The 27,802-nt window shown below is 30.1% G+C and overlaps 2 protein-coding genes across 8 annotated transcripts; both read left to right on the top strand.

The window, feature by feature from the left end:
• The first annotated feature begins 196 nt into the window (after nt 1–196).
• On the top strand, nt 197–12,643 carry LOC116427655 (uncharacterized). 7 transcript variants are annotated; one of them, XM_031978238.2, is made up of 8 exons: nt 197–416; nt 572–982; nt 1,056–1,266; nt 4,008–4,210; nt 5,503–5,684; nt 7,752–7,886; nt 8,797–8,955; nt 9,379–12,643. In XM_031978238.2, the coding sequence occupies exons 4-8, from the start codon at nt 4,201–4,203 to the stop codon at nt 11,203–11,205; spliced, it is 2,313 nt and encodes a 770-aa protein (XP_031834098.1). In that variant the 5' UTR covers nt 197–416; nt 572–982; nt 1,056–1,266; nt 4,008–4,200; the 3' UTR covers nt 11,206–12,643. The 7 variants fall into 7 exon arrangements, with proteins under 7 accessions (XP_031834098.1, XP_031834099.1, XP_031834102.1 ...); XM_031978239.2 differs by having other exon boundaries at nt 197–488; XM_031978242.2 differs by lacking the exon at nt 4,008–4,210 and having other exon boundaries at nt 198–982.
• Nucleotides 12,644–15,533: 2,890 nt separating this feature from the next.
• On the top strand, nt 15,534–27,318 carry Mapmodulin (acidic leucine-rich nuclear phosphoprotein 32 mapmodulin). Its single transcript, XM_031978251.2, has 8 exons — nt 15,534–15,807; nt 21,384–21,527; nt 21,689–21,808; nt 21,890–22,002; nt 22,085–22,215; nt 22,628–22,704; nt 23,681–23,771; nt 24,190–27,318. The coding sequence occupies exons 1-8, from the start codon at nt 15,760–15,762 to the stop codon at nt 24,249–24,251; spliced, it is 786 nt and encodes a 261-aa protein (XP_031834111.1). The 5' UTR covers nt 15,534–15,759; the 3' UTR covers nt 24,252–27,318.
• Nucleotides 27,319–27,802: the final 484 nt, after the last annotated feature.

The following is a 27,802-nucleotide window of genomic DNA, read 5'->3' as shown; positions in this document are numbered from 1 at the left end:
TCATAAGGTATATAACATTTCAAATTTTCAAATGAAATAAAAGTTTCTCTTGTATAATCTTCCATCACATACTATCTAATTATTAAACTATAAATTATTTATCGTTCAATAATTGCTAGACAAAGACATTTTCCTATAAATGTAAACTAATTTGATCGACCTGTTAGATATTAATAAATAATTATAATGATGGCCATTAACTTTCATGTACTTTTGTCTAAAATAATTGACTGAGAGTGTCTACAATTCTTTGAACCATCATATAGTATCTCAGTAATATCAGAGTATACAAAGTGTTAATAATCATTAACTGCTACTTTAATTACTCTTCACAGAAAAGATCTAGTAGTGTAAAATCGGACGAACGTGCAAGTCATGTATCATTTTGGCGTTGGAATCAATTTGCCTTCAGTAATGTCTGTAACGTGATCATTTCATTTTTATACGTATTTTCAAACATTTCTAAATGTTGCATACCTAATATAAATGTACATAACAAGTAGTAAAAAGGAGAAACATGGTTTTAAAAACTTTATATTTTATTAATAAAAGTATCATTATATATTTACAGGGTCAACGTCGTTTTCCAAAATTTCAATAATTCTATAATAAAAATTTATTACATAATATGCTTTTTTCTTGTGTACATTCATATCAAGCACGTAAAGAATGCTCGCAGAAAAAACGAATTACTGAGACAGCTCGAAGAATCTCGACGTTGCTAGAATTGGGCATCGAATATCGTGACATAAGAATGAGTTCTTATTTTCGTTGGTGGCATGATTTTTACCGTTGCACGGCCCTGTTTGATACAAAATGGACCAATAGGCGATGTTCCACGTAACTGCGCCGTTTTTATTCAGCTACAAGTGTTGCATCAGCCCTCTAGTGGCGCGTGGAAAAAGCGTTATTTGTACATCTGAATTGTTTGAAACTATTGTGTTATTACTATATTCTAAAGTTTACACAGTTCTAGGCTAAGGTAAAATATCTATATCATAATCTAAGATGGCTAAATTCTGAATTTCGTTTACATCCTGTTTTTTGCATTTCAGTGTATTGGTAAGCAAATGTTGTGTAAAGTTGTCGACCTCACGGACCGACGCTCCCAGTGGTGTTTGATGAAATTCGATAAAAGATGTATAAGCTTGCAATATTATTATCTATCGTCAGTCATAAATGATCATATACATTTAAGCAAGGGCTTCAGTGATTTTTTTCAAACCACGCTTGACAGGGGAAGATCGATATTTTAATCATAATTCGGTATGTATTTTTTCAATATTAATAAATTAGCAATTGAAAGATTTGCTAAGTGCAAAAGTTCTGTTAATTTAGAATAATGAAATATAGTAACTGCTTTTAATATCTTTGCACGATCTTCATTCAGTTTTATATGTAATTTTATATTTAGTTTTATGTAATTTTCTATTGTTCTCTTGTATTTATATTCTTTTGACAAAAAAAGTATACGTTATTTTTGAGAAAGTATTATTTTAACTTTGATACTTCAGTGAAGTTATATCTTAACTTAAAAATAATGAAATGGACAGTGCTGAGTTTTGCATTTCATATATAATATGACTATTAAAATGAAGCTAATAGAAGTCAATAAATTAGTATAGATAATATATAATTACTTCTGTTGAAAGAGAACAAAAGTCAAATGAAAGGTGTAATAGAAATATCTTAGATATTAAATAATGTTATGTAAATACTATGATTTATACAATATTCATAACATTAACAGTTACTCAAATAAGAAAATGATTCCTTGGGATAACAAATACTAATTCAGATCTATAATTGCAGGAAAATATGTATTTGTTCTTACTATTTCATATTATTATTTGAACATAAAGGTCACCTCTGATTTTTTTAATGGAACACTAAATACGTCCCAAACTTTCTTAAAATTATTACATGCTATACAAAAACATATTATATAAAATAATTATGTTTATATAACTCTTGTTATACGTGAGACATTAACATGAGATGGATTTCATATTTTGATCAGAATGTGAGGAAATAAGAAACAAAGTGAGGAAATAAAAATGTTCACTTTAACGCTTGCAACTTCTGTTTGAAATATTCTTTATAATAGTATTACTTATTATTAACATCTAATATAATAATTTTTAATCTATTATAAAAGGTAATGTTTGTAAAATAGTCTATTTTTTCGTAGCATACATTGAAAGGATATTGTGACTATTGAATATTTTAATTTTTGTAGTTTTATGCCCATAATAGTACTACAAATAGTAACAGATGTTTATTTCAATCGTGTTAATGTGTAAAGCAATACATAAACGTTAAACTATGGCAATGGTTTATTGATACAATATATAATTTTGAAATTATTTTAAAAGTATATATGTGTGTGTATAATTTCTGGTTATTTATTTTTCCATGGTATTATTTATCACGTAAAACTTCAGGAAATTGCTTTTATGAATAAATTTTACTGAAATTTTTAAACTCTTTAATAAAGTATACAATATTAATTTTTATTTTTCCTTCTCTTCAATTTGATATGTCCATGGCAACCATATTTTTAAAAAAATTATATATGTATAAAAATTAATTCACATTCTGAACAATGTACAACACTATAGATAGAGGGAAAACAATGTTGTTTCTTTGTAAATGTTAAAATGATATTTAGATCATTTACCTATACCTTATAAACATTTTATAATTGCTTTTTTCACCACAAAGTTTCTTATATTTTGAACGTAATTTCAGTTAATTATATTGGAAGTATAAAAAATGTGATACCATAACATTTCTGAAAAAAAAACCTTTTTTAAGAATTTCTTTTTCATCTGCAACATCGATTGACTTTAAATATATATTATTACCAAATTATGTTAAAAATGATATACTATCATTTAAGCGGAATACAAGTAATTTGAAAATGACTCTGGACTTTCCATGTATGAAAACGCGAGTTATGTCGAAAAATTTGTTTCCAAAATGCATTTTTTTATATGAAAATATATCTATGAATATTTATTTAAATACTAATATATTTATAACCGTTAACGTCATTTCATATGCCATAATTAGCTGTCGCTAACATAAATTTACATCTTTCCACAAGTTATAGCTAGTTACCAATGACGTATTACGTCATTCTGTTACGCTTGTCGTAGAACAATCTAAAAAAAATATTATATAACTTAAAACTATTCAACCTTTATTTTGTGTCTTTTTTTCCATTTTCAGTGAACCATTTCAAATATGTTCAATAATAAAATTCGACCGTTACATGTTAACGAAAAATTCGTTTTAAATCGCAGTGCTTCATCAACTAAGATCAATAGCGCAGCTGAATTATAACAGCTTCGTATGCGTACAACCTGTGTTCGATTTCCGATTATGGTTAAAAATTTTTTCCTAAAATTTATAATTTTTATAGAAAAAGTAATAGTTGGCAATAATTCACTTTGCATTAAAATCTTTAATATTCTGAATTACTATTATATATTTTTCATCGCATATATTACATATATTATTAAACCAAAAGTTTTCACTAGTATTTGATTTATGAAAATTATACTATTAATTTCATTAGAGTTGTTTTTTTGTACTGTGGAGCATTATATTTCCAAGGAAAAATTAAATCACATAAAAAAGCAACCATAGCAAAAATAAAATTATTTCTCATTTACGCGGCTGTGATCATTCAACGTATTATCAGTCCAAAACATGAACTTCATTTTGAAGTGCCTCGTAAATGGACGAGTGCCTGCACTTACGTCTCTATGTGATTTAGAAACTAGCTGACCGGTAATACTTTCGACAAAAATTTCGTTAAAAGCGATGCGTAATATATCATGTGATCCACTTGTTACACTGCGACACAGTGTTTTCGACTCCGTGACTATAAGTGGGGATAGCCCAAACTGTTCAGGAGTACTGTTAGTCGTACTTAGTCGTACGTTGAACAGACAATACAGTATTCCCTCTTTAATGTCGCGTTTTGTCGCTCCCCATAGCGTCTCGTCGCTATCATCGTCATTCAATGAGCCAAACCAGCAGTGATCTCCTCTTCTTTGCCGGCAAAACAGAAGCAAGTCGCCAGCAAATGAAAACGATCGCGGTACAGCATCCATTGCTTTGTAATGTCTCGTTTTGGCATCAAGTGGCGGGGCCGAATGAGGGGCATACTATATTCTACATCTTTTCAATATGAAACTAGGTAGTGCCAATCATTTTACTAATTTCTCGTATATATCTTCCCTTACAGTATAGTTCTGTAGTTTATTCTTGAGAGTGTTTTCATCGAACTTATTTTGAAAACTGATACGAAATTACAAGTGCGATCGAAACAGAATAAATTTTCATTTTTCATCTGATTCTGTGCATAACATTTTCTATGTTCGTGAATATGAATAAGAAGAAAGAGTACTTTGTTTTTCCTACTTTGGACGATACAATATTTCTACTCGTTTCTCTGTTAACACGTTAAATGTCGCGCGATTTCATAGAGCAAAATACACAAACTGGAAAAAATGTAATATTGAATCATTCGATTGAATTGCATTATTATTATCGCACGTTAATGTAGCTGGATGTCACCGCATTAGATAGCATTATTTATAATATAGAAATGTTTTCAAATAATCATCATTTAATCGAGCGAACTATAGTAATCCGATTTGGTCGGGGATCACCGGTGACCCCCATGGCATTCAACGTGTTAATTTTACGATGAAGTAAAGATGTACAGTCGACAAACAAAAGTATTGAAAATAGTTATACTGTAACTAGTAATTAGCCCGATTCCAGGCATCACGAGATTAATTTGAAAGATGTAAGAATCGAGTTTCATTTTTCAAATAGAATATAATTATAATAATATATTTTTCATAGTTCATTTGTTAGTGCGTTTGAATAAGTTTAACAACTTATAAAACATACACTTGATTTTAAGTAGTTTTTAAGATATGGCGCGTACAAATTTACAAAAAGAAAAAGATGGAACAAAACCTGCCCGAATAGAAAATATCGATAACGATCCTTAAGCGCTTCTTTCTCATTACAGATGCTATATGAGAACTCAATCTAAGTTACCATCGATATTCGAACAAGTTTTGTTCTGGAACCAAAAAAATGTAATAAATGAATTATCGATCATTGCCGAAATTTATTGTTAATTTTGATTAACAATATTAGTATTGAAATAAAAAACGGAGAGGTTGCTAAGAATGATATCATTAAACATGGAATTCAATGAAAGTTGTTCCTACAGTAATCCTCTTTACAACTCTTTTGTTTCATTGATAAAATCGAATATCAATGTTTTAACGAAATATCAAATGATTCATTACTTTGAACGGTATCAAACGGGTATTAATACTCGTATAGATGTATTAAATTGATATCGATTATTCTTGATATTAATACGATATCATTCCGATTACTAACAGTAAGAATGAACAAAAATGTCTAACATATTTTTAATTATTGTTTTCTTTTTATTTTTAATAGGCATAATGGTGGAGAGTTTTAACCCTTGTGTCCTGCAATGGGTCGGGCATGGAGAATACGTTACACAAAAATTTAGTGAACTGTTGGCACGTCAAACACTTGTTGATGTTACGCTCGTCTGTGAAGAACAAAAGCTTCGTGTTCACAAACTGGTCTTAGCGTCAAATAGTACATACTTCGAGGTATGTTCAGTATGTTTATTTTATTAGTTTATGAACATAAATCTATGAATATAACAGTTAAAATAAAGCATAATAATATTGAAGAATATTTATATAATAACTGGCGAGTTCGTTTTTTTAAATAATATTTTTTTAAATAATTTATATTCATATTATATTTTGCATTAATATCAAACATGTCACTTGAAATATTAGTATTAAACTGGAATATTAAAAGGAAATATACATTTTTATTGTAGCGCATACATGAGAGAATATTGTTAAAAATATTAACGCTGATGTTTTCATTTTATTTAAAATCGAATTCATTGTATACACTATACTCAAGTGTAACAAAAAATGGCTTACAACATTGTATCGAATCTATTTTCTTTTTGCGATAATAACATCTTAAACTTGTGAAACCTATACTGAAAGTCACATAGTTTTATATTTTACAGGTTTATTACTGAACAGAGATAAAACAAAGATGTCTTAATATGTTTGCTTGCGCCTACTAGACTTTAACTGTTATAGAGCTTGACAAAATCAAGATGTTTATAGAAATGAGCTTAGCTCGCACGCCAACTACAGCATAACCTAAAACTGCGTATAATAAAGCAGCTTCAAATGAGCTAGTAGCCGACTTCCGTTTGAAATGTACGTAGTTTACAACAAGGTCCTTTTAAGCTATGACCTGACTGTAAACCATCATGGAAAAATACAGTACATGTCTCTTGTAATCAGCTAATCTACTACTGTTTAGAACAAAAATCTCAATCTAATACTTTATCTGTTATCTATAATACACACAGGACTCCCCTAAACGGTTGATATATCGGGGACAAGAGTCCGCTTGAATGCGTTTGTTCTGCTATTAAATTTTCTCAACCATATCCTTAACTTTAAAATGTTATTATTGCAGAATAGAAGCAAACCGAGTATGGTATGATAATGAGCTATAAGATATATATTTAGAAGATGGATTCTTCAATAGAAAATTCATGATTCATAAAGGTCACATAATTGTAATTCATTATGTTAAATAAGTCTTACTTGCTTATTTCCAATTTATTTCATACATTATTAAGTCCACTAATTTTTCATTAATGTTTGTGTAAAATATACAAATATTTAGTACTTATAAATAAAAATGAGGAATCTCGTGAGCGGTTTTTTAACTTTTAAGCTGCCGTGAGACACAAAAAATTAAATAAAATGGTTTTTATTTTGATTTATTGAATATAATAGTATGATTTAAGAGAAATCTTAGAACAATCTATATAGTGTTCGACTACACGTGATTGTCTTAAAAAGTAATTCTATATGTTCAAATAAGATGAAAATAAAAAATAATCAAATATCCTTTTGAACTTTTTTTTTAATTATTAATGATTAAACATTTCTTTGAACTATAATGATCCAATACTGGTGCGCTTGAGGTAGGTCTGTACGAACGCGGATGATGCGAAAGGCTACAGTTGCGATGTGGAATTCTATATAACATCTTTTTATCTTATACATGGATCTTTGTATGACATAAAAAATAAATTGTTAAATTAAGCTACTGCCTTAATAATTTGTAATAATTCATGATTGTTTATAATAATTTTAATCTCTTCTTGGCATGTAGAATTACCTTATAAAAGGATCATCACTTATAATTGAACACTTTGTGTATATATTTATTGTTTGTTCAACTTAAGTTTAATGTAAAACACAACGAAGTTGCGTGACTTTTTTTGTAAATATGAGCAACGCTAAGGTATTTGTGAAAGAAGGAAATACTTACAATTTATAATATTGATCACTGTTGTTTTGTTTTGTTTTTAAATAATGACTAATTTATTAAAAAAGATAAAAAATGTTTAGTTTAGATTTGTTGTAAGCAGATATGCTCTTGTCTGGGGTAAAATAAACCAATAAGAGATTACTTGTCTTACGAGGTATACCGTGATTGATATTGTGTTTTATTCTAATCTTAAATTAAACAGATAATATGTATTTGTAAAAGTATTTTTATTACATAATGCATAATAAATTTATAAATAGAAGATATCTAATACTTATGGGAAAACAATTCTACAGGTCGTACACAATTTACATACAGTAAAGAAAGCCTTAAATATTGGATTTTCGTTATTTATGTGCAAGCATTTGAAGATACCATGTTTGATGGACATTCTTTTCACAGCTTACGAAGAACATGTATGCTGTGTAAAGGTATTAGAAAAATAATTTCTATGCACTCAAAATATTAAAATAAAGACATAAAAATGTAAATACTTCTTTTGAAGTAGTATAAAATGTTATTACTTATTAAAATTATGAAAAATAATAAAAGTAATAAAAGTATTGAGAAGCATACGCATAAATAAGTACATCCAAATTCACTCCTACTTGTAACTGCTACTATTATATTATATTTGATCATACAATCATTGCTATATATTTATTTGTAAAACCATTACAAGTATTTTCTGCACATAGTAATAATTTTCCTAATATTATATATGTACACGCAATATATATACACTTGCTGAAGATAGTTTACATACACCTGGCAAAAATTTCTTAATGAACTGTTGTAATGTTACAATATATGTGTAAACATTTAACTCTTACTAATTATAATCTGTAGAAAGATATAAAATTAAATAGATCAAACAGTTTTTATACATATATAACATTTATTACTCATTAATTAAGTGATTTGATTCTTATTTTATTTTTAATAACTACTTCAATTATTAAGTCAATTATTAAATCTTATCGTTCATTCTTCAAACTAGTTTTTTTATTGCCTGTTAATCAATTAAATAGCACCTTGTTAACATGAAATTTCTCAATGGTTTCGTGCTTTTAATGCTATGTTTTCATGTTTTTAGCTTTGAAACTGGAATATGTTAGTAAATTGTAATTTATAACAAAAGGAAGTCTTACAAATTTATTACAACATTATAATAATTTTATTGAAAAATTCTAAACAGATATATGAAAACTGCTTCAACCAGAGTATATTATGCAATAAACTGTAGAAGTAGTCCTAATGAAATTAGTATTTAAGGAAATTTCTAAGTAACGATAAAATTTATCTACTATTGTTTGTCCGTTTTATTTTTGGATGCAACAGGAGATTCTACAACAAGATTTGGGTCAGGAACAAATAATATTTCTAAAAGATCTTAATTTTGAAATCCTGAAGGCCATGGTTAAATTCATGTACTGTGGAGAAACTACAATTCCTCATCAATTGTTGTCGCCGTTATTAAATGCCGCAAAAACTTTTAAGGTTGGTATTACAATTAATAAGATTTGATGTAGTTATTAAATTATTTATTTATGTATATTTAATATGTCATATGCATTACAAAAGTATTCCCATTTAATTATAGTCTGTAATTGTATTCGTTTACAGCTGCTCAGAACCATAAAATTTAATAACTGTGTACATTGATATATTTGAGAGATTATCCTCTATCTTGTCAAACAAATTAAAACCATAAATATCACTGTAACTGTAATAAATATTGTATTGTATTCAACATATTCAATATATTATCCAAAATGATAAATATTCATTTTGATTATAATAAATAAATAAAACTTTATTCCTACTTACTATTGCTAACAGTCCTTTAAATGTTTAAATATATACATTTATGCTTTTTGTATCAAAATATTAATAACAGTGTATTTGTTTATGCACATATAGGTTGAGGAATTGACATCTGTGATTGATGCAATGATGACTTCTTGTATTGAAAATATTAAAGATAATGGAAATATTGAAAAGAAAGATACGAAATCAATGTTTAAAAATAATAAATGCAATAACATAGATTGCATGCGTGTAAAGAGTGATGAACTTGTTAAAGACGAATGTTTTTCAATTTGTAATAAAAGCAATAATGATACTCACTCTAGGGAAAATAGATCCTTGGAAAATAATGCTATCGCTGATGTTTCCGGGCATGAGATAGAACATATGTTGTATGAAGATTCACAAGACCTTCATACCAATACAGAACAAACTAACACATCGTTTGCAATATCAGACTGTGTTTCCTCAATGAAAAACCAAAATTTAAGCTCCTTGATGAATTGTAAAATAAAAGAAGTATCAAAAGGGTATTCTGAAAATAGTATAATAAATAGTGATGTATTATGTTCAAGTACTACATTAAAACCTATATTATATGAACAATGCTGTGATCTCTCAGATATTGAGGAATGCGAAGAAAACTCTACGTCACTGTCGCAAACTTGCCTTCAAGAAATTGAAAAAGATTTTGCACAATATACCTTTGAAGGTAGCGATGTTCCTAATAAAATAGGAAAATGCATAAAAGTATATACTCATAAGAGACGTAAGTCTATAGATGAAATAAAAACAAAACTTTCAGATGTGAATAATGTAATACAAAATCCCCCATCTACTGACTGTATAGATTTATTAGATGAACCGTCCACTAATGATATACCAGTTACTCTTTTAACCTCATTAGACATGGAAAGTGCTGAGTATATTATAAGTTTAAGTACTGAAAATATTCAGTCTATAGTGGGAGCTAGATTAAATGAGCAGCATAAATTAAATATATGTAAAAAAAGATTTCAACATATTGTTGGATACAGTGATCGAAAAGATAATATAAATAAAAAGGAATTAAATACAGATGACTCCACGAATTCTAGTTGTATAAAACCAATCTTACGGAGAAGTTTACGATTAAACCAGCAGGACATAGACGAAACTGCGAATAATAATGAAATCCCTAAGGAACATCATGGAAGAGAAAAACATTTAAAAAAATCTAATTCTCCAAATAAGCTGGAATTATCCGCGAAACGGAAACGTAAAGTAAAAGATGCAGACTGTAAGATTTCAGAACAAGGTAATAGCAATATTATCCATTCAAATAAGAAAACATTTAACAATTCTCGTAAAAACACATCAAAATTAATTGAAAAGAAAAACCATAAGCCACAATGTGTAACGACTAATAAAGAAAAAGAGGAGCAATCAGTTAAAGTAACAAATAGATTGAAGTGTGACATAACAGAAACAACAGAAATGGATTCTATTTTCACATTGCCGAAGTCAAATACGATGGAACATATTAATCGAGCATTGTGGGGAGACATGTCAGACTTTTCGGAGAATTGTGAAAGTAGATTGGATTTAGACGAATATACACCAAATACAGAAATTCCATTTGCTGTAGGCCTGTTGCCTTTGCGTACTGCTCTTGAAAAAATGCAAGCAACGCCAGATTATCAACCTCGTAAAACTCGTTCATCAGTTGCCCCGATAAAACATGAAGCTAATTGCCTTAAACGGAAAAATTGTACATATTCGGATAAAGTTACTTCCTCTAAAAGACAGAATACCTACATTAGTGATCCGAAGGAAAATGCGAAAACAGTTTGCCATATCGAAATTAGAGCAGCTCCGTCACAGTACATACGAAATCGGAAAAAGTATTTTACAACAGATGTTGCTACGTTAGAGCCATCCGCTATTATGAATAAACAGTGACAAACGTTAAGTTTTGTACAAACAGAAATTTTTATTTAAGCTTAACACATTTACAGTCCACTGTCCCATGTGTGAGTCACGGGGACCTGATTAAAGAGTATATTTACATTTAGTCTCGAACTGTAAATGTATTAACTTAAGAGGTCAAATACTTATTGGATTTTTTTATTTTTAGAAACGCATATTTTTAATACAAAAATATTTGTACATACAGAGTAACATAAATGAGAATAGTGTAAAATGTAGTTTATGCCTACTTATAAGGGAAGTTATCGAATTTAGAAATTATAAAAATTATGAAGCTTCATGTGTAAATAGAGTAAGTCAAGTCTAATATGTTGCAATTTTTGTTCGTGCTGAATTTCACTTTGAAGGGCGAAACCATCCCTTGAAGAAAATAAAATTTTTCTAAATACCCCCACCATCAACCCGAAAAATTTTATTTTGCAATTTTATAGACGTGAAAGAATAATGTATTTTTTTTTAACTTTATTATCTCTTATCGTTCTCAACATAATCCACGGGAAAGAAAAATTTCCATTTTTTTCAAGGGGTGGTTTCAGTCCTTCAGAGTGAGATTTGGTATGAAAAAAATTGCAACGTATTAGGCTTGACTTATTCTACGTATACACAAATTTTCATAACTTTTTTAATTTCCAGATTCAATAACTTTCCATGTTAGATGAAATTATATAATTGACCTCTTGATTTTTGAATGCATTATCATATCTTTTTAACTCTGGGCATAATTTTGTTTTATGTGAAATACATTGTGTATATATTACAGAGTACAAAAAAGATGAATGTTAGTTTCTTTATTAAGGTGAAAAGTACTAATATGAAATAATTATAAAGTAAAAATAATGTTTCTTACAATTTTTATATCTAAAACTTGAAATCATTTTAATGCTTTGAAAAAGCAACAAAATAAGTTAAATACAAATCAAGTGAAACTTATTTCTGTAATATCATTATTTTTTGACAGAAGTGTTTGAAAGTTTTATACATGTATGCATAATTTATCTATACGTATTAAATTATGTACACAATGATTTATTTGTAAAGTAAGTTTATTTTTTATTTAAAGATATTGTAAATAAATATTAAAAATTGTTATTTTTGTTACACTATAGTACAAACGTAAATCAACTTTTGAAATAGTTTATGAGAAAATATATACATCTCATTTACTGAAGTATAAGTGCTCTAATATTCTATGTTGCAATTTGTTACTGGATGACATTAAGAGGTCTTATATTTGATTTATTTATCACTTTCAGTCAACTGTGTATAATACTATGTTTTAGGTATAAAAAATAATTATGAAAGAACATAAATGTAATTAAAAGTCAATGTAATAATACATACTGTAATAGCATTAATTGTGAAACTATAAGTTTCTAACTATGCATAATATAAGAAATTTGAACTTGCAAAATATTTTCTGTATATTCACTTCTAGTATTTTTTTAAAGGAAGCAGTTACTGCTCAATATAATATAAGTGGATTGTTTATTATAATAATATTAGAATATTTTCTATATATATTTATGTATACATATACATTTTAAATATACACGTATATATATTTTTCTTCCATAATAAATACCTTTAACGAACTATTTCAGTCTTATGTCTCTTACAATCTCGCATCTGTTCCTCCTTAATATAATTATCCGCAAACATTGTAGAAAAAAATAAGAAATTAATTAAAATTAAGAATATTTAAAAAAGAAGGAATGCGTAATTGTTTGAAACTATTACATTTTCTACTTTTACTAAGTGTTCCGATAATATACAATATCGCATGCACGTGCATGGCGTGAAAAGGATAGTAAAGAATTATAATCTGTGCAGACTTATATATTTTAAATGCTCTTGACACTGCGCAGAGGACAAAGACAGACTAAAGAAAGACAACCATGTTTATTTATATCTAGTAATTTGATTGGCTGTGTAATCTATACTACGATAGCTATGTGTACAATCGATATGAGCAAATTACGATTCTCATTAACGTGTTTCTACATTTCCTAATGTAGTAAAATAAATGAACACATTGACACGTTCGGCCATTACGTTTGACAATAGCGTGTGTTCATAAACGAAGCTTAATGAAATGTGTTTTAACGAGATGTTTTTTTTATTTATATAGACATTCACTGTCATACTAATATATTTTTATAATTTAATTCATAAAATTCAAAATTATTTCACTAATTCTTCAATTAATTTATAAAAAGCTTTTGCATAAAATACACAAATTATTTAATTGAAAGATATTTGTACTGTTTAAAATCTATAAACATGCATGTGCTTGAACTCCATGCAATGTAGAAATTTATAATTAAAATTATCATTATATTAAATTATTTGTCAAGCATTTAAATTTGTTCGAATATCGTTCATCGAAATAAATGAAATCGATTTACGCATCCTTGACAAGCATTACTATTGCGTGAGCCATAAGTCCCATTAAACTTATTTAGTCGCGTTCTATTGTACATAATGGTATAGGTGTACAGGTAAATCGAAATGGACCAAATCTTGCCTACTTATCACAAAACTTGGTATTGGGAGGCTGTATCGTTGAGCAGGACATTCGGTGGCTTCATATTAGGTAGGCGTGTAGAAGTCGATGAGAGGTCCTCATGGGACAAGACCAGTTAGCCAGGTGAGTCTATGCTCAGTGTTTAGCGCTTAGAGGAAGACAAACTCGATGAAGCCGACGCAGCGCACCTATAGTGCAATCAATGAACGTATATTGATCTCAACCCTTCACGAATTCTATACCTGCAGGGGCGGATCACTTAAGCACAAAACGTAGACATCACAACTTAACACAAACATTATATTTAATAATTATTATAGTAACAGTATATTTATATATTTACATCTGAGCAACTACGTTTAAATATTATATAAATATTGTAATGATAAATCTTTTGTACAGTGAAATTTAAACAAAATTATTTTTTTATATAAATCACGCATCAGATACTTGAAATAATTATTCAGAAACTTTTTGTGACATTATACCCGATAAATGTTATAATAATAAATTTGTTTGAACTTATAATCAACCGTATTATGCTTCAATACACACTATAGCTAATGTTTGTTTATAAAATATAGCTTTAAGTATTTTTCTGTGAACGTCATATTTACTTAATGATATTTTAATTCATATTTCATATAATATGAATTCTAAGAATTATATTGTAATAGATTTTTTAACGTTATTTAACAGAAATGCAGATAAGACCACAATACTTAATCGATTTGATAATTAATTTTTTATATAAAAGGGTAGTATCATATCAGTTCTTATGCATCAGAATATTAATAAAACAATATTATATCAAAAGAATTATATAAAATATATAAACATATGAATTATACATGAACTTTTCTACTTTAAGTTTTTATTTTCATTATCCAGATAAAAAATGTAAATATTTATTACATTAATAAATTTGTGTTTGTAATTAAATTAAATTAGATTAAATTAAATTAAATTTAATTTAATTATACAAAATGCACATACAATTATGCCAAGAAAATTGTACAGAAAAAAAAACTAAAATAGATATCATATTTATTTTGTCTTTCCGTTTTCTTTTATTTCAAATAAACAGGATTATAGTAACTTTATCATAGCAACTACATACGTTACTAACATCATAAAATAAAATTACATATATCGATAAAATACTAGTAACAAAATACCATATAAAACTAAACAATATAATTTTCAATCACGTTATCAGTAGAACAATCAGATACTACGTCATCGATACTTTCGTCTCGATACCTCACGTTTACAAATCGTTAATATCACCGAACATCGGGGTAAGGACCATCGCCGTACCCTCGTACGCGATCAAAGTATCCGTCTGTGAAATCACATTGAATTTTCTTCCTCGATGTTACGTAAAATAAAGTATTCACAAGAATTCTTTATCTTACACGAGCGCCGGAAGCTTGAAAATAGTTGCGGCAACGGGTGCGAACTATCAAATCCTTCCGTCGCCGGACACCGTCGGAACGAGTGCCTGAGCATCCGTTCCTCTTCGATTATCTAAAGCCGCGATTATCACGGCTGCCATTTTAACACGAGCACAGAGCATTATTAATCCAACAAAGATGTAACTTTTACGGTGTTACCGAATAGAAATGAATTTAGGCGCGCAAAAATAGTATTCGCCGGGCCGCCTCGAGATGTCCCGTCGATCGATGCCGCGAGCAAACCGGAGTACAGGATTGGTCGCTTCGAAAGTAGTTGCGGACATGTGTTTCGTTTCCCGCCTTGTGGGTTGTTGTTGTGTGGGGGCCCCGCCAGTCCGGTGAGTCGAGTGTAGAGAGCATAGGACCTAGGCCAGAATCGAACCGCCGTTGGGTTGGCTCCTCGGTACGGTGGTGGCTCTGTCCGACTGGTGACCGACCGTGGTCCGTCCGTCATATTCCCGGTTTGAAAGCAAGGTTGCGACTAGTTGTTGCGACGCAGGAAGGTGCAGTGGTCTGTGTACGGAGTTATAAACGGGTCTGCCGGCCATGGAGAAGCGGATAGAGCTGGAAAAACGGGGAAGAAACCCCGGCGAAGTAAGCCGAATAAACCCCACTTATTTTATTCAATCGCTTTCCTCTTGATACAAGAGCAAATATCCGCGGATTCTGTGTTGCGTGCTTGCTCCTTTTATCGTGTGCAGTTTTTGAGAGCTGGTGCTGGCTGAATCGTGTGTGTGTTCCCTCGCACGATACCACCGACACCACGCACTCGCTTTGCAGCACGCCACTGGCTTCTCGAGGACGCACGAAAACTCGGATTTCTTGACGGTGACCGCGTGGCTCGGGGACGATTTATCGGGCAAGACGTGTGTTCTCGATGCCGACACAAGATCCCACCGACCGCTACGAAAGTAACAGGCATGGCGTGGTTCCCTCGAGTTTTCACTGCTTTCTATCTTACGCCACTTGTGCTCACCTTGCTTCCCCCTTTTCCACGCGATTTCTGTCGTACGGATTCTTTTCGTTCTTATTTCTTTCTTTTTCGTTTTTTTCCCCTTCCTCCTTTTTTCCGTTTTTCTCGAACATTTTGGCGGAAAGTTTAAAGAAAGTGTTCGCTGCGAAACAGGGGGACAAACGGTGCCCGATTGGCTGACCGAATTCGACGAACAGCCGATTAACCAATCCGTTGATCAAGTTTTCCAAAGTTTTTCAACATACGAGTTTTCCTGCCGATTTAACGAGCCTTTCTTATCGCGCCGTTTATATGTTTGTTGCATTCCAAGAAACCGCTGTAAAAATCCACACGGTTGTCACGATTCTGTTAACCCGCGGGCCCGTTTCAATTTTTACGCCATGGAAAATGCATGGTATTACGCGATACGGATTATACGTCTCGCAGCGTAATACAAAAGCAGAATCAGCGTGGTTGGCATAGAAAGTAAAACATGTTTAATCAATGGAGACATTGCTCTCTTGCAATGGCGATTTCTTTTTTTGCTGGAGCCTAAGAAATAATGTTCGTATAAATATTAAAAATTTTCAATGGGATTTATTGAAACTTTTACGCTCGGTAATCAAATAATCAACAGACCATCGCCTGGTTCGATAATAATTTTTTCTTTTGTCGCCAGATTTATCAAAGTAATTCTTTTTCTTTCAAATAATTTTTATCGATTTCGTTCTTGTTGTATTCTCAAAAAGGTACGCTTTATTGTGCTTACTCAATAACGGAATAACGTTGCACACGCGTAACGAAGAAACTTTTCCTTCCAGCTTGTGTAACAGATATATTTTGATATTTACAGAATCATATTTATAGAAATTTTCCACGTTAATTATCGTTTGTACGCTTGGTATATTCGTCGCGAAGCAATGGGGAGCCTTGTAAATATGATTGTGCTTCTCATTTCAAATACCGTATTATACGGAAGTGTGATCAAATTATAGCATAGCATGGCGTGGCTGTGCCTACGAATCCCTCCTTTTTTCTTCTTTTTCCCCCCTTTTTTTTTAAATCGTCGTGCATCGTTCTTATTAATAAGAACAACCTGAAATAAAAAATCAATCGGAAAATTAGATTGTTTATGTTACGTTACGGTAATATTTTCCTTGTAATATTACAATGAAATGTAAAAACGTGTTGACAAGATGGTGTCCCCTACGAACGAATTTTGAAACATATGCATCCACTGACAAGTCACGGTTGCTTACATACAAAGTATTATGTCAGAGCTTAACAGTCCTTTGACCGCGATTTTCGATGCTCCAAGAACCTCAATCCATCAAGGTCAAATGGAGCCTAGAATATGATGAATGTACGAAATAATTTAATCGAAACGTCACTATTTGCATGTTTCGTTTCCATATCATCATACACGTCATATTTTTGATTTCTCGTTCATTTCTTTAATTAAAGCTATAATTGATTAATGCGTGCTATTGCCGTCTCTCGATTGAAAATAAAGTTTTATTAATCGAATTTTGCTTGAAACGTGCAAAAATTAATTATTTCTTGATGTCCAAGCTCAAAGAAATTATAACCTGCGCATTAATCAAGGATAAATATTTTTTACGTCGTTTTTAAAATATATACATACATATATATATGTATATATATATATATATGCATATGTATATACATATAAATAATTATAATACTGAATGACTACAAAATTATCGTAAAAACAGTGGTCGATTCGGAAAATTGTGTTATGTTTCGTGAATTTTGTGTGTTTTTCGTTGCATGTAATACAAGTATATGTTGTGAATTGGTAATCAGCGGGAAGAGAGCCAGTGCGTGATGTGCTACGAGATGCGTGTGGCAAGTGGACGTCGCCATTGTTTTCCAGCACACGCGAGAACAGTTTTATCGATGATTTAGATTTTTGCACAATTCTTTTGAATGTGGTGTATTTGAGAATCATTTCTATGGTTTGCAAGTTTACAAACGACGGTGATTAAGTTGTAGATAAAATCTGTTGTGAATTTCATCTACACCGTGTTTCATGGCGTGTTACTGATCACTGCGCAGCCATCTTGGACGAGTCCACTCTTTCACCAATTGACACGCGTACGTTTCGGGGTAACGAGGAACCTGAAAAAATTATTTTCCACGTGGTTGCATCGTGCAATAAACTTCGTCATCTTAATTGGCCAACACTCAACACCATTATCTTGATTTTTTTTAGTTTGTCAAGATGAAACGTAGTTGCGTGGGCGGTTGCGACGCGTTAACCACCAGCGTTGCGATGCAGTCCATCCGGCAGTGCTGTAACTATTATTTTGAAAGCCTTAGGTTGAAATGTAGCAGTTTTATTTATTAACATTTTTCAACGAAACAAAACAATGTTTAGTTGCAATGTTTATTTTTTTTATGTTAAGCAAGAAGGAAATATCGTGTTCATAAATTTTATTTGCTTTGGAAGATTTTTAAATATTCAAAAGAAATATTTTATTTTAATTGTATATAAAGTACAAATAAGATTCCAAGAAATAATTGAAAAAACTGAAAAATTCAATGTGCGAATAAACGGTTGCGTATACCATAAAATGTGGCGAAGAAAGATCGATTTCCTATTATTAAATCAAATCTGATAGTAATACACATTATGGAAAACCCAGTACAAAATTGTTAGAATATTGTGTCATAATGGTAAAAAGAAATTTTCATAGCTTAATTAATAAAAGAAAGATACTTTTCAATTATGTTATGCTACGTCACAGGCACTCATTGTTAATTACTAAATTGATTTAATAATAAATAATTATTTTCCAATATTATTATTAGATAAATTAAATTTAATCGTAGTATTTTTTTCAGTGCAATTATACAGTGCTAATACTTCTTTTTTGTGGTTCAGTTAAACTATTACTTCCGTAATAGTTACGGGATAAAAACAAGTGATTTATTATATAATATTATTAATGTAATATTGAAATTCGATGGAATTTTGCCCTTTATTCATCTTTTGGGTATCGTGCAATTATCATTTATCTGCTCCTACGAGCCATGACACTTGTACACACATTTACTATGATCAGTGCACTGCACGCTACACAATCAGTCGGCTTGTTGGAATGTCGGGTAGTGAATCTAAGGCCCTATGTCCACGAAGCGTAACTTCATAGATACGAACGGGTACTGACATCAATGATTGAACGTCGACGCCTGCATTTCTATTTATGAATTGTATGTGCAGAAGATTTCTATTAATTATAAAAATATCGAGCATCAAAGGTTCTGTGTCATTATACTTACTATAATAGAAAAAGAAAGTTACGATTGTATTTGCATACGTTAATGACAAATTGTTGTGGATACAATAATTAATTATTTAAAATTGACATTCATTGTAAGTTTTAAGCAATGTACGACGTGGATAAAAAGTTATAGTTACAAATGAAAACATACCGTTACGAATACGTATGAAAATATATATTTTAAAGAATGCATTTTTTTAAACCATTATCTTAGTTCTCTAGTAATTCGGAACAGGCGTGGTACGCACTTGTTAGCGATCAGTAACATTGTAACGTTAGGCGTTACGACAAAAGTATAAACTCTGTCTCTTCGTGGACGAGTACACATTGTATTGCACTGTCTGCTGCACATAAGCACACAGTAAACCATGTTTCGTCGAGTGCACGTCAATAAAACCATGTTGCGTGGACATAAGGTCTCAGATAAGAACACGCAAAGCTCTGCGTGAAAACAGTTCCATCATTGCTGAAGTTTGCTGCGCGACAGTTACTACATTGATCCCCCATAAATTTGCCAATAAAATAAATTAAATTATGTTTTTTTTTTCGATTATTGATTGATGTGTGTGTGTATATATATATTTTTTAGATAAGTAATGATGCAACGGTCATTCGAACGTACACGCGAAAATGTATTCCGTTAACATCAAGACTGGAGACTATCGGATTCACTTGTGTCACGTGTCTCAGTCAGTATTTATCTCTTGCCAGCTTTCTTGAGGTCACTAAACAAGACGCGTCGTCTCCCCTTTGTCCCGGTCACCCCCTCGTGCTTCTTTCCCCTGTTCTTCTGTCGCCTATCTCCATTCCCCATTCACTTTTCTCTTGCTCCGATCAATAAAATAGACCATCTCCCTCAAAAGCTTATTGCCTGTTTCAATTTCAGTGATTATTGCTAAATTTTTGCTTATACTATTGATTCGTAATTGCACAGCTGCTTCCTAAAATATTACTCGATATAAGGGTAACACATAACCTAGACCTACCGTGACTTCCCTACATAATGTTGTTCCTCGCAACTGATTAAATATGAATTTTATAAAATTTTAGACAGTCGTATGCGAACAAACTTTTTAACTAATATTTATGATATTTTTTCGTACATATATTTTTAGAAAGGTTCACTTGTCTTCAAGCAAATGTTAAGATACATGTAAATTACGATAAGGATAATAAATATATGAGAGTATAATATTATGTAAATTATTTAATTATTACGTTCTGTAGAAGAATATACGTAGAGATTTTTTGAAGTCTTAAAATATGGAAAGTAAGTGGTGCTAAAGCAATGAGCATTGAGCACTAAGTGATGTATTTATTTTATTTAATAGACTTTTATTGTAACTATACTTTCACATACTTATTATTATCATCTATAAATTACACATAACTTTTTACAATAAAATAATTAACCATGGAACATGCAATGAAGGAGAAATGAAAATAAATTAAAATTTATTTATAGTGGCATTGTAAAATTTGATAAATTCTCACAGAGTATTACTTTGTTCTATTATTTTAAGTGTATTATATAGATATTAATTTATTATACTAATGATACTGAAACTCAGAGTGAAGATATTTAAATGACTCTAGATGTTCATACTAGAGTAAGCAATGTGTAGTTGACTATGGACATTGTAAGACAATATACTTCATTACACAATACTTACGTAATAATGTATTAAACTTAAATTATTATAATTTTATATGTTATAATTAAGAAGTAGACTATATGTGACAGACAGTAATGTCCTTTTCTACTTTTGTGGAAGGAATGTTATAAATAATATCATTTATTAATTTAGAAGAGTTAATTTTTAGGTTCATAAATATGTCCAACTAATGTCCAAGTTGTGTGTTTTATGATGATAGTGTTAATTCCTTACTCTCTTTTTTTTTGTTTTCAGATCAAAGACCTTGTCCTTGACAACTGTCGAAGTACATACATTGCGGGTTTAACAGATGAATTTGTTGCTTTAGAAGCTTTAAGTCTCATCAATGTGGGTCTTACCAGTTTAAAGGGCTTTCCAAGATTGTCGAGCCTCAGAAGAGTATGTAAAAATATCAATGAGTTAGACGTTAATATAAAAAATACATTACACAGTAGAATTTATATATTTAATTGATTAATTCAATAAAGATTTATTTTTAAATAATGCTAAGAAGTGAAAAATAATTGTATGTAAATAATATTTATCTTTGTTTCATACAGCTGGAACTCAGTGACAACAGAATTTCTGGTGGTTTAAATCTTCTGCAATCAAGTCCAAAATTAACCTATCTTAATATTAGTGGCAACAAGATCAAAGATCTTGATACACTTCAACCTTTAGTGAGTACTAATGCTTATAATTTATTCTCAAGTATTTTATGTACTTTATAAGAATATTAATACTTGTTTCCTCATTTGTAGAAAGAGTTTAAGAATTTGAAGTATCTTGATCTCTTCAACAATGAAGTGACAAACTTGGATAATTATAGAGAGAAAGTCTTTAGTCTTATTCCTAGTCTTAAATACCTTGATGGGTATGTATATGTTACTATAATGGAAAAAAAGAATCTCATCGACATTTTTTTAATTATATAATGGTTTTGTTTGGTATAACAGATTTGACATACATGAATGTGAAGTTGATGACAGTGAAGAAGAGAATGATGAAGTAAATGGAAATGAAGACGGTGATGGAGATGCCAACGAAGAGGGCGATGGTGACGCCAACGAAGAAGACAGTGAAGAAGGTTAATCAAAATTAAAAATATGCAAGATGTTTGATTAAACTTTAAATACCTGAATATTCTCATAAATGTTTAAGATATAATTTGAATCGTTGTTGATATACAACTATTTAAGTATTTAATTTTGAACATACAAGGTTACTTGAAGATTACTTCAAGGTTAAACTTTCTAAAGAATAAAAGTAAATAACATATTCTTCAATGAAAAAAAATTTTGAGGACCTTGAAAACTTTAATCGAAAAGTTTGAAAATCTTTATATTTTATTCCTCTTTAACTGTTAAAATTATGTTGTAAATATTTTTCCATATTATTAAACTAAGGGAGATACTAAGGTGTACAAATTCCACCTTTTGTTTATGCAACATATAAATAGATGTTGCTTAAAATTTGTAATTATAAATGTGGAACTTCAGTTTCAGATGAAGAGGATGATGAAGATTTTGAGGAAGGTGGTGTAGCTTTAGCGGCTGTATACAACAGTACTTTGGATGTAAGTCATTCTGTGTTATATTCTTATTCATAAAACGATAACTTTTTTAAGTAAATTATCGAAATATTATGTGAAATATGATGTAATTATTATATGTGAATTATTATATTATGTGAAATATTTACTTTATCTAAAGGATGAATCTACTTTATTTGAACTGTTTGAGTACTATGGGTCATTATAATAATGCTGTCAAAAAGTTGTTTTACACTTATGAAAGTAGTTATAGTTCCAACTAGTAGATAGTATTTAATTGCTTTGAAGATTATGTAAAAGTTACAATTCAATAAACTCTTTCAAACAATAAATAGTTCATCCTTATAGGTAGATGCTGTGAAACTTCTTAATATAGAGTATCAGCAGGGCAATCACAATGTGGTAACACGCGAACAATTAACGGTTGATATTATGATATTTTGAAGTTCTTAACATTGTTTTAAATATGGACATTTATTTCGTTTTATATAAATAGAAAATTAATGGATTAATTTTTGCAAATATTACCTCAAAGGTACATAATTCTGCAATTCAAGCTTTTGTCATTATAGTTTCCATGATATACTATGGAATCCATTTTTTTACCTCAAATTTGAGGGTTTTAGCACGGCTTTAGCATGGACGATTAACGGTACTAGAATACTTGCCTAATATAAATTAAAAAAACAAGAAAAAAATTACTTATTCTATACTCTTATATACAAACTTACAAAGTTTAAAAGAAAATCGAAACTTTTGATTTACCGCAAGTCCCTTATAAATTAACTGGCCTGCTGATTATTTTTTTCCCAGTTTCATATGATCTGAATGCAATCGTTTAATATGGCTGTCGATGCGCTCTACAATTTTGCTATATTATACACAAATAGTACACACAGTTTTTTTATAATTTTTGGTTCCAAAAAATAAAAATAATAGAACGATACAGTGATTCATCCATAATTGTGATTAATATAATTATAAATTTCACGTAACGTAGGACGATAGCGATGAAGATGATTTCTTATGCGATGAAGAAGAAGAAGAGGACGACGATGATGGTGAAGATGACGAACCAGAAGAGGAAGAAGGTAAATATTTCATATATTAATTTGTTTGTAATTCAATCTGCTTGTATGGATGACAATTCATGACCTAACCATTACTATTATAGAAAAAATGAAATTTCAATAATTGAGTTCATGAACGCCTCGAAGTATTTAAATTTGCAAGTTGTTTCTTTACAACAAATGAAAACTAATATTTAAAATTGCGTTTATATACATTAACACGTACATACTGAATCAGGCTTTATTATAATGGTGGCTGTCTTATAAAAATAAATAGGTAGAAAGTATATATATATTTTTTTGAACAAACAAGAAGTTGTAAAATAATGACCTTACGTTACATTGACTTATATTGCCTGTATAATGTTCGAATTATTATATTTTTTCTGCATAAATAGCCGCGATTAGTTATTTTAATTATATGTTTCTTATTGCGTAGAATCATCTCCAGCGCGAGGCAAGAAGAGAAAACATGAAGATGGGGGAGATTCAGGGAACTAGAAGCATAAAAACAGATTTCTGATATTGTTGAATGAGTGTAAAATTCATATAAATAACAATAACTGAGATGCCGAGTGAACCACCTGGGAATCAAACTAATTGACCGACCAATGACAGACTACAGTTAGTTGTGAGAATTAATCAGTAAATCATTGACTGACAAATTGTCTGTAGAACAACAAACCATTGCAGAGGGAAGGGGTATGGATGAAAGCGAAGAAAAAATGGATAATGATGGCATAAAAAAATAGGGCTGCATTCCAGCTGGACACAGTACGTTTTAGTTATACTAACAATATTTTATATAGAGTATATAGTTAAAATATTAGTGGTGTTGCATAGTGGACGAGAAAGATCAGATATTGATGGATGTGCAGAGGCAGCAGTGGAGTTTTACACTTGAAGGAGCATATTTGTCTGTTAGCTCCAGTCGGCCAAAGGCTGGTCACGCTGGAATGCAGTCATCGTTAATCAGTAATAAGGTTACATAAGTTACATTTTAAATACATTATTATTGTACTATGAGTAAGTCTAGAGTACACGAGGAACAACTTTTGTACAGGTTTACACCATACATTGAGGTGCATTACGCCTCTGTGATTTTTGGGACAGAAAATAAAGAGATAAATATATGTTGCTCATACGTTTGAGCTTATATACCTATGAAAGATGTATTAATATAGGGAATTTACATCATAAGAACGAAGACATACAAAATTATCCGTGTACATTTCGTTTCTTAGAGTAATAGCGATGAAAATATATAATTGATATCGATTAAAAAGGATCATTTTAGCGCATAAAGAATATCGCAGTATTTTTCAGGTATATGTTGTTTTTGATATAAGTTAAAATAGTCTCTGAGGTGTCAAGATAAAATGTAATATCTTGAAAGATAATTGTCAAGTAACGTGATGACACAATTGACATTCTATTGTAGTATGATGATTTGTATTCTTTTAATTAAATTTTATGTTCCAGATGTCTATGCGAATTCGTCATGAGCCCAACGATACATGGCTGTTAACGTTATTGTTATACACTATACTCTGATATAACATAAATTCATTTAATTAGTGATGTTATTATAATATTTTCGTCTTTTCAAATTGTACACACTTAGATTATAACGATTCAGTGCTTTTATATCACTAAATCCTACAATTTTTTACAGTAACAATAGAGAATTACTCGTAGAATCATTTCGTTTGAACAGTACAAATCTAAGTGTTTGGAATGAAATATTAAGAAGGAAAAATCAAAATTTCAAGTCACTGTAAATCCAGAATTACCTTTAATTTCTGTCTCTGAAGTTACCATAGCGCTAACACATCTCGTGATGATTAAAGTGCGGAATTAATTGGTAATGATCATTAATATTATTAATTAATATTAAATTACGATTATAATTTTTAAAAAGAAAATGAATATTTACACTTGTACTTTCGCACTTTTTAATCATATTTAAAAAAAATGAAAAGTCAGAAACGCAAAATTTAGATTATAGCGAAAAGATAAAATCTCGAGAAATAGGCGCAAAAAAATAAAAAGGTGGATTAGACGATGTAGTTAATGGTGAGACTGTGACAAGTGGATTACTGGACGGACTACCAATTAACTACGTGATCGTGAGAGTGGATGGGAGTGAAATAGCGAGTGAGAGTGCAAGAGAGGATCGGTTTTATAAGAAAAAAAAATTATGGTAGAATCGAGGATCTGGCGCCTCTTTGTCGCCAGTTTGGTTATGGCCTTATCCAATTTTTCCAAAACTAAAGCAAATTTATATTAGGTACAATGAGTATATGACGTGTACAGGTCAAAATCTGTAAATTTCCAATCTGCAATTCGTAATTGCGGTTCGCGCGGATTTCATATTAAAAGTTAAATTATACATAATTAAAGAATTAAATTATAATTAAACAAATTATAAATAATTAAAAATTAAATTATAAATAATTGAACATTCTGCGCGACCCGCGACCCGCGATACACACACTTTTGTCAATTGCAATTTTGGATAGACCATTTACGTAATCTATCATCTTCTATTATCAGATATATCACATCTGTGTATTGTCTTTCTCTTCCGTTGTTAAAATGGATTTTTATCATAACGTTTGTTTATTTCGAGCAATCCTCATCACAAAATAAGAAAAAATAATTTATTAATAAAACCATCTACAAATCAAAAATTGTGTGTCTCATAACTATTATTGATTTATCTTTCCCTTCTTTATTCGTTTCTGTACTATTAATTGTTTACCAATAATTGCTAGAGTTTTCTTACTATTTCTTGAAATTTCTTTTTCCTTCGCTTGTAACCAAATTATTCTGACGCAAAGAAAAATTAGATAATGTGTACTAAGGGCTTAATCTATCTATTACAAAATATTTGTTTATAACGGATATTTTATACAATTACCAGGTAGCGTACCGACTTGAAACCTGTTTGCCGTGGCCGCAATTCTAAAGTGTCTGCAAACCAAGCAAACTCAATTGAAAAAGAAAACAACATAAATTTGAATAATCTGTGTATAAAATGTATTTAAATTTTTCCATTAAAATATTTAGAATTTGATATTGGCTGTAGGATGTAAATAGGCAAATTCATTTACAGTTCTCTATATTTATTTTGTTTTCTAATACATTTTGATGAATTCTGTGTTATTAATGAGAAAAAAAATTTTCTAAATTGTAAAGCACTCAATTCTAGCCATGAAAAGCTACAAGATATTCGATCTATTCTTATATTTCATCAGTGGCAATACGTTGCGTTATGCTCGACGTTACCGACCGTTATTTAGGATTGTTAATGAAAATAGAATATTCTGTATACTTCATTCATATTACATGCGTTTCCTATTATATGGCAGAAATGTATACATACATAATCATTTGATACAATGAAATTAGCATATACGACCTTTAAAAATAATTTACTTATAAAAAAGAATTTAAATATCATTATCACAGGACATTAACCCTTCTACAATCATTTCGTTTAAGTAATTAATTAGTATCTGTATTTTTTATTGTTATTTTAATTAATAAATGTTCGATTCTATAACATGTTTGTAATCTTAATGAACACTATCAATAATATTTTCGCCGCAGGTAACTACACAATCATATTCTTTAAAAGAAATTGGACTTTAGTACTCTGCGGCGTACTTCCTGACCCAGGTTCAAATCCCACCAAACCAAATCATTTTTTCATACATATGAAATATAATTTCCATAAATATTATTATTCCTCTAAAAACACATGATAAAAAATGCATGTATATATTTATAATCGCAATATATTTTACAATTACTCTTTTTTTATTCACAATATAACCGCCTGTGATCCCTTGAAGAGGCAGCTTATAAAATCCAACGCGGTAACTCCGACTTTTACAAAATAATAATAAAAAGGTGACGAATAAATTCGAACTATCAGCGCAACAGTCTATTCTCTACGGTGCTAAGATGAGTGGTCCTTATTCCGCGCGTCTGTTCTAATCACCATCGCACAGCTAAATAGTTCCATCCATATTCGTTGTAATGGC

The sequence above is a fragment of the Nomia melanderi genome, chromosome 1 (genome assembly GCF_051020985.1).
Source record: "Nomia melanderi isolate GNS246 chromosome 1, iyNomMela1, whole genome shotgun sequence".
Lineage (NCBI taxonomy): Eukaryota > Metazoa > Arthropoda > Insecta > Hymenoptera > Halictidae > Nomia > Nomia melanderi.
This window is presented reverse-complemented; position numbering and strand designations above follow the sequence as displayed.